Source organism: Theobroma umbraticum, unplaced genomic scaffold (assembly GCF_002168275.2).
Source record: "Theobroma umbraticum cultivar Fairchild unplaced genomic scaffold, ASM216827v3 scaffold_147.0, whole genome shotgun sequence".
Classification (NCBI taxonomy): domain Eukaryota; kingdom Viridiplantae; phylum Streptophyta; class Magnoliopsida; order Malvales; family Malvaceae; genus Theobroma; species Theobroma umbraticum.
In genome coordinates, this window is record NW_018397259.1 from 481,641 (window position 1) to 490,340 (window position 8,700).

At 36.0% G+C, this 8,700-nt stretch overlaps 1 protein-coding gene across 1 annotated transcript; it reads right to left on the bottom strand.

The window, feature by feature from the left end:
• Positions 1 to 239: 239 nt before the first annotated feature.
• On the bottom strand, positions 240 to 8,581 carry LOC110415388 (S-adenosyl-L-methionine-dependent methyltransferases superfamily protein). The gene is made up of 7 exons (XM_021427030.2): positions 8,135 to 8,581; positions 6,638 to 7,052; positions 4,910 to 5,199; positions 3,460 to 3,843; positions 1,822 to 2,068; positions 1,555 to 1,693; positions 240 to 603 (listed from the first exon to the last, which is right to left on the bottom strand). The coding sequence occupies exons 1-7, from the start codon at positions 8,319 to 8,321 to the stop codon at positions 430 to 432; spliced, it is 1,836 nt and encodes a 611-aa protein (XP_021282705.1). The 5' UTR covers positions 8,322 to 8,581; the 3' UTR covers positions 240 to 429.
• Positions 8,582 to 8,700: the final 119 nt, after the last annotated feature.

Consider the following 8,700-nt stretch of genomic DNA (forward strand, 5'->3'; position numbering starts at 1 on the left):
GGTAAGCTACAATGACAGAAGATGTCGATACATTAGTACCGTGTTAAGAAGAGAAATCTCATATGATCTCATGTATTGAAGTCTTCTGCCACTGCAACTTATCTTAACACTGCCGAATTAGTTCATCACCTCGGGAAGGGGCATTTGATAGATTTTTAATCATTTTTTCATTAAATATCAAAATAATTTGTGGGAAGAAAGGTGATTGATTTGTTAATACTACGAATGATTTTACCATTAAAAAAAAACATAGTAATAACTAAATTTGCAACATAAAAAAAAATGAGCACTTTTTGTAACCACTAATAAGGTTAGTATTTACAAAGCACAGGGGTAAGAAGGAGAAGAACAAAAACTGGAGAACTCATGGTACAAGAGTCACGACACCTTTGGAGGGGCTGGAAGCACACTTGCGTTAGTATAGCACTTTTATGCAGTAACTTCTTCAACAATAGCCCAGAATTTCTTTCTGCAGATTAGCACACTTTCTCTTTGCTTCTCCTTGTTTTCTAGAATGTGTGATTCAACCTCCCACAGAAATTTCGGAGCAAGATCTAGAATTCTTGATGCAATAGAATCCTCATCTCTAATTATAACAAATCCCTGGGAATAAAATATGTGCAATGGAAGTTTAAATCATCAGCGACTTGGCTTATAAACCAAGTAACCAAGCAAGCAAAGATGACGTTAGATGTCAGTCTCCAGTCCAACTACACCACATACAATAGCTGGTATATTTGACACCCAAATTGGAAAAAAGAAACCAAAAGGGGAAGAAAAAAACACAAACATAAATCTTCACAGTTTAGGCCCCATTAAACATGACTAACTTGGATTTCTAGCTGAGGTAGATCGAGGAAGGCAATGAGATAGAAATAGAGAATATACAGAATATGAGAGAGAAAGAAAAGAAATAAGGTAAAGATAGAAGAGAGAACCAAGCGGGTAAAGTATCAGTACTTCATTATCAAATCCAAATTCATAATATCTCAATAATCTAAAGCTACTAGCATGCCAATACACTAATCCCTAACTGATAAATAAAAACTAAAGAAAACTAATTTAAATAGCCTAAAAAACTCCAAAAAAGTTTGTTACAAATAAGCACATAAAAGAAAATTTTACCATAATAAGTCCCTAAATTATAGTTTGATTATTCCTAGTCCGGCATTGCAACATTCTCATTCAAAGTTTCTAAACTACTGTTTGGGGTTCTGCAATGAACATGGTAGCATCCCCAGATATAGATCAAAATTGCATGATGATTTCTATCACCTTCCCAAGAAACTTGGCAGTAATGTAGCAAAATGTATGAACAAGCAAGGTGTCAGAAAACATGCAATTAAGTATGATAATATTCCATGTGGGATCCTAATAATGATACTTATGAAATAGTAAATGAAGGATTTAAATCAGAATAGTCTGAAGAGGCCCGCCCAGCCATGGCTTCTCAGCCAACAGCAGAAGTTCTATGCCACCATCTCAAATAACCATGACATTCAACTTCAATTTCAGCATGTACTAGCAAAAGAAAAACTTTATGGAAACAATCACCTGAGGTCTTAAAACGCGGTCCATCTCAAGCATGACATCCTCCAGCTGGCAACCTTCTCCACTATTTTTATAGTGAGAGAAGAGATGGTTAGCATGCAGCAAATCATATGTGCGTGGATACGTTGAAAATGGCTCACACCTGAAGAATAATTATATATATTTAACAGTAACTAATAAAGATATAAAACAGCCAACAAGAACTTTCATATCTCTGGTCCTATTGCCCATGAAAATTAGCAATAAAGTGAGAAAGAGAAGATGTCTTACCAGTCATGAAAAGCACCTATCAGACCCCTTTCATAAATTGCAGATAAGGTATTATGCATGCTTGAAGGAACTATATTCATTACCCAAACGGGAAATTCATTCAAAGCTACAGCAAATCCACCGCAAAAAGCATTCATGTCCATGACATTCCGTAATTCCATCTTGCTAATATTCATCAGCTTCCAGTAATTACGAACCTGATCTTGCCAAAAGTTGGTGTCAACTGTAAATTCTTCTTTACTGATTCCTGTTGCCAATGTGCAAAGCAATTATCATGTCGACTCGAATTATATCTCAAGGGTCTTAAATGGTATAACTCATATGCCCCAAATAAGGTAAAATACCTTGTAATGTGACCTAGTGCAAGTTTTCCAAGTCAAACAGCACAAAAACTACTAAAATGACACACAAGCAGCTGGCAAGACATAGATGATCCAGGATTTAGATGCACAAACAACAAGAAAAATGAAATTTAGAATAACAAATCTCAACTCCCCAAATTCTTCTTGTTCACTAATCCTTTATCAGAAATTTACATTTTCTGTTCTTTGACAGTTCATAATAATTAAATCATCTTTAAAACTGATAATGTGTTATCCACTCAACCTGCGTATTAATATCCATGCAAAATAGCACTAATGGATCTTCAAAACAAACTGTCTTTGATTCATGACAGAAACTTAAAAAAGGCATATTAAGTTGAGAATGCCAATTATCTGATCAAAAAAATATGAGCAGAAGAAGCTTAACTGTATTCATTCCATTCAGCATAATGGTAATAAGATTAGCACAAACCCAAAATTATGGCCACCAATAGGAAGAATTCTATAATGTCATATTCAAGGCTTATATACTTTCAAATATATATATATATATATAAATTCAAGCCTTACACTATCAGATGGTGTCTCTTCTACATGAACAAGACAATAAACTCAGGATAAAAGAGTAGTATCATTGTTGTAATGCTCAGAAGCAGAGCCCTAAACATAAGATTAGCTGATAGGAAAGAGAACATTGCTGGGTGCCTGTTACACTGGTTTAAGACCATGAAAGAAGACAGATGATATATCTAAAGACCTAATTGGTTATACGTCCATGGCACATCAAGAGGTCAAAACATATTAACTAGAATGTTAAAGAAACCCATAATCCCATGTTTGATTAACTGCTAAAATTAACTAGCATAACTTTTTTTAACAGAAGATGTACTCCCAAACTTGAACTAGATGACTCATACTGTGGGTGCTGCAAAAGATATTATGCAAGCAAGTGCCTTCAGATGTAACATAATAACGACCTGGCAAGGAGCAATAAATTATGATAGCTTTAAACATATGACAAGGTGTTCAAGTATTAGATTCAAAAACCATTCAGTTCATAAATTCTGCGGATCAAGTCATAAGTGAGAAGTTTCTTCTCTGTTAATATTGAAAATGTCAACTGATATAATAGAAGGCTTTTCCGCACATCCTATGTTTCCATTCAGTTCCAATTTTGTTCAAAATCATAAAAGGATTAGTATCATGATTATTTTGAAGATCGAGCATGTAATTTGTGCATGAACGAATTTTTATTTGGGTAAAATGCCTAAGTGATCTCAAAACAAAACCTTAGACAAATGCAAGCTAAACTAACCAATTCTGCTGAGACTCTCCAAATACACAGACAGACGCTCTGGCCTAGGAGGGCGCTTCCTAGGATCTGCTTGTGCAGTTCTTAGTTGTATACAATTCATTAGAGGCATCTTCCATGATGGTTTAGTCTCGTCTACAGCATCACAAATATCAATGAGCTTCAACTTTGCATTATGCTGAAGGCATGGTGGATTTTCCTCCTTGATCCAGATGGCTGTCTGAACCTTTCGAGCAATAAGTTTCCAGCACATTGCTGTAGTCAGATCCACCAACTTATTCCAAATTACTGGATAATCTTTATCCTTCCTATAAGCAGGTGGAGCCGAATAGACAAAATATCCGTTAGGTCGCAACAGGCGATTCACTTCCTTGAGTAAAATACCACCTGAAGGAAACAATATGATAAGAATTGAAACTAGGAAACTCAAATCAGAGTAGAAAAATGTACCAGAGAGCTAACAAGGCAACACTGAAATCTATTGGTGTCAAACAAGGCCTTCATGGAGTCAAGTACATATTTTTAACATCATATCATCACCTCAAACAGAAAAGCATGAGAAATAAACACTAAAGCAGGAAAGGGCTAAAGGGAGAGGAGGCTAGGGGATGGAAGAAGCCCCCTTCATCATAATTATTTTATAGGTCATGAATGCATTAACGTATTTAAGGACTGCAAGACAACAAAGTATTATAATTTGCAATTTAAGTGACATGAAAGTTTTTTTTTCCCAACATGGCACTCTTACAGCAGCAGATGTTTGAGCCTTTTCCACACTAATCAAACTAGTAATCTACCAAGCCTAATACTGATGTGTGAAAACTACAATACCTGCAAATCACGAATTGCCTACAAGTTCCCAAAGTATAGGCAAACCATGAATAAAAGTTTCCACATCATAAAAAATAAAATAAAAGTCACGCCACATCAGGTAGTACCCCCTCCAACTACCATTTTTAAGTAGTGAAACTCAGTCATGATGCAGTGAAGTACATAAGTCATGTTTAAACTAATATTAGTTCTGGTAAGTATGTTCTTCATTCATTGGCATATTCCTTCAATTTGGGGAAAGAAAAGGTCACAAATATCTTAAACAAAAGAGAGAAAACTACAGACATTAAGTGTTTTTGGAAATATTTGGATCCATAGGTAGAGATGTATGATACAAACATGAGAATGAATTTGCTAAATGCACAACATATAACCTTTCTAAGCAATCTTATGAGGTAGCAGATGCTATTGGTCCCAAAACATGAATCCTAGCTGTTGCATTATGAGTGGCAACCAATAAGAACACTGGTAACCTCATTTCTATATCATCATTGTTATCCACAATGAAATTTCAAATAGCAAGGTTTGTTCAAAAAGTTACATTAATCTAATATTTGCGAGTTATGGTCATGAACAGCAGCAAGAAGTTAATTTAAATATAGAGTTTACAGCAGAAAAGTACCATTTTCATGCCAGTCAACACGACATCTAGAACAGTGAACCATTTCAAAAGAGCTACTGGGATATGGCAACTGTTTTGTGGCTATGGCAGAAATCATTGCACCAATTCCTCGCTCTAACGCAAACTGAATTTGATTTTCGTGACCATCTTTAGGAGCAAAAGACATTGTCTGTATATTTAAAGGAAGAAGATAAGCTGAGAAGCTAGCTACTCCACATCCAACATCCAGAACTTGAGTTACCCCTGCTGAACGCAGGTCACCTGTTTCATCAGTAGCCATATTTCCTAGCCTGTATGTCCAAGAAAATGCAGGAATAAAATTAAAAAAAAAATTATAAAGCCACTAGAAATTAAATAAAAAAAAAGAGTTAAAGTACAAACATGTTATAAAAGAAAATGTTAAATTCTGTCCAATTCCTAAAGCACAGACTTTAGATATGGTAAACTCAATTATATAATTCCTAAATAGACCCATTCATCAAAACCCTCATGTTTCACCCAGGCCTAGGGGACATTTTCAAATCCTTCAGGCCCAGTACAAAGATGATCATCTGGTGTCCAGACATAGCTAATACTATTCAAATCAAGTATGTCTTAAACCCAATCTAGTTGGGCCTAGCTACAAAAATCCCTTTTCTCCAGACAGAACTAATGCTGTCAAAATATATAATCCCAAGTGAAACAAACAATTTCAAAAGTAGGTATCAGTAATGACTAAATTTGAAAGGCAAGCACATTCATGCATATGTAAATCAGAAATAATTATCCTATAATTCTGACTGTGCACAAAGAGATGCAAGGAAGTCTGTCCTACAAGTAGACTAGTAATAACAGATATATGCCCTACCCAATTTTCCAACAGGTCTAGAAATCTTCTCCAGTTCCCAAGAGTGTTTTAAATCCAGAATATCCTTCTGATTTTTCTCAGTATGAACAGCAGAGTTGTCAGACAGCAAGGAGTCATTCATAGCCTTTTTGGCAGAGAAATCCAAAGGAAACAAGCAGGGAATATGACCATAGTATTGAAGATTTCCTCCAGATAGGGGCACATTTAAGGTGTTCTGTGCTTTGACAAAGCTGCTGGACATCATATAGAAGAGATGTTTGATGGACATATAACCAAAGTATATATATGATTTTCTAATATAGCCAACAAAGAATAAGATAAACAACCAACACTTGGCATAACGATAGTTACAAAGGAGAGATAACATCCAAGGTTCAAATTCCTCCTTCCCCCTTGGTCTCCTTCATACGTACCCAAAAAATGAAAAACAAAGAATACGACAAATACTAGTTACTACATACCCAAACACTGAACATGAAGTGGCACAATATGAGAACTGGGAGGAATTATTCATCAAATGATTTTGTCGAATGTCACATCTATATCAGTTCCCATCTCACTGGAACAATTTTTCGAATATGTTTTCTTAGGTGCTGCTATGGCTTCCCTTTTTAAATCAAGTATTTCTTTGAAGGCTCTTGCACTTTTCATTGACAAAACTGCAAAGATGGAAAGTCTGACCAAATTTGCCCCAACGCTTAACACTCAACAGTTGCTACTCTATATTAAAGGTTAAAATAATTTTGACAATAGTTACACTAAATATTGTAAAGATTAAACCTATTTCAGTGCTTGAATGATGGAAGTATCATGTAATACTTATGCCATGGCAATTGCAAAAAATATGTAGAGCATTGATGAAATCATGTCAATGTATATACCTTTGAATGTACTCAGCTGCACCATGCTTGAAATGAGTACCTCCACCAGGAAACCACCACAGTTGATTTTTCTCATGCACCCAGTTTTGTCCTCCTTTGACTTCAGCAAGATGCGTATGATTCACATTGCTTCGCCAAACATAATCCCTGCTTATGGGCCACTTTATCGGAATTTTATAATCTTGTGGTGGTGGCACTAAACAAAATAAACGCTTTTCAAGTGGAGGGCAGTGTCTCTCTAGCTCTTCTCTTCTGGAAATATTCAAGCTTCGAAGCAACTGCTTCACATAAGAGATGTCATGACACGGGATATACTCATTGAACTTCAGCGGACATATATTCATCCCATTTGCTGGGATTATGAGTGGTGTTTCTCGATATGTGAGAGCAACTTTGTTAACAAATGTAGATATAGCTGCAAGAGCAGGAAGACAAACCCATATCATTCCCAAGAAAACAGTTTTAATCAGTAACATAGCTAAAAGCTTTATAAGCTATTAACATATTCAGGGTAGGCCTTGCCCAAAGGCTAATATGAGGTCAGTCATTGCTGCATTCATATATCTCCACTTAATACACAAACCTTTCATATGCTTCTGTTTTAATAATGTAGGAGGCCTAGGATGGGGTGGCCATTGCGTGCATTTAAGGTCTTACAGAAGTTTGAAGCCATTAAAAAATTGGATGTATCATATAATTGATACCAGAAATTACAGCAGTATCTCCATAAAGATGCTGAAATTCAAAAGTTCCTGAGCTGTCAAATCCTATATGATGTGAACCAAGCATAAAATTCCAATGCTCTACATCAAAGATATAGCAGACAGTTAGTTTTGAGTTCTGTTTTTTTTTTTCATTTTATTTTTAATTCTTCATTTTTCCTTTTAAAGGGGAAGGAGCTATTTTACATACTGCACTATATACCTCTAAGTTCCAAGTTGACACTTTTGCTAGACAACCTTGCTCATTACTGTACGCATCATTAATAACAGTTTGATATATACTATATGTAGGTTTTTAGAAAAACACAGGGCTATAAGCAATCCAATAGTTTTAGTGACAAAGGCCATCATCATCTCATTATGCGCATTGAAAGAATCAACAGGCAAAGCCAATGCAATGTGCGTACAGTCGCAAAGCGGATCTAAGCCCTAGAAACTTCAATCTGGATTAGGATTAAAGAACTGACTTCAAATTTAACAGCCCTTCCAAAGAAGTTATCATCTTCTATGACTTCCCCCAACAAATTAGACCCCCCATAAATTAAAATATAGAAAAGTTATGTCCTTGTCCATTAGCTTTTAAACTTTTGGGAAACTAGGCCACCCACAAGGCCCATATTTTCCTTTCGGTTTAAGCTAACACTGAAGAAAACACATCAAAGAGCTTAAAAGAAATAATAATAAAGGTAATTGCTTTGTATTAGGCATTGAATCCGAGGTGATTATCAGCCACTTTCAAGTGAATGAGGAGCTAGTCGTAAAGATGGGAAGTTACCAGGGGAAGATGCAGATGAAGAAGAAGAAATAGAAGAAGAAGTGTCAGAGTCGTGAGAGATGTAAATTGGAGCATTGTTGCCAAAAAGGTTGCCAACGTAAAAAGAGCCAACCATCAAAAGCAATGCCACCATTATCATCTGCCCTGACTTTGAATCAAACGCCAAACCCAGCGCGTACCCTCCCATTTCTCTTTCTTTAGCTTCTTTTTCTATCTCTTCTATCAATGTCTGGAAAATCAAAGGGATTTTCTGGGCATTGTTGAGATCTCTGCTCCTTGAGGTTTGAGAGACAAATCTTCTTCTTTAACTACTCAAGCACAGGGAATAAGAACAAGAGCGTAGCATGAGCTATCCCCCTGGATCACACATCTAATATCTTCGTTTTCCTTTTTTTTTTTTTTTATTTCTCCAAACATCTAAGATCTTTGTCTGTCGCGTAATACTACTGTCAATTTATTATTATCACCGACATTTTCACATTTCCAGCGTCGCTGAACCTTGCTATACTTTCAACTTGAAGATGCCCAACGTTCGGGCAGTCCGTCAGAGCAGCAGACTCGGCCCG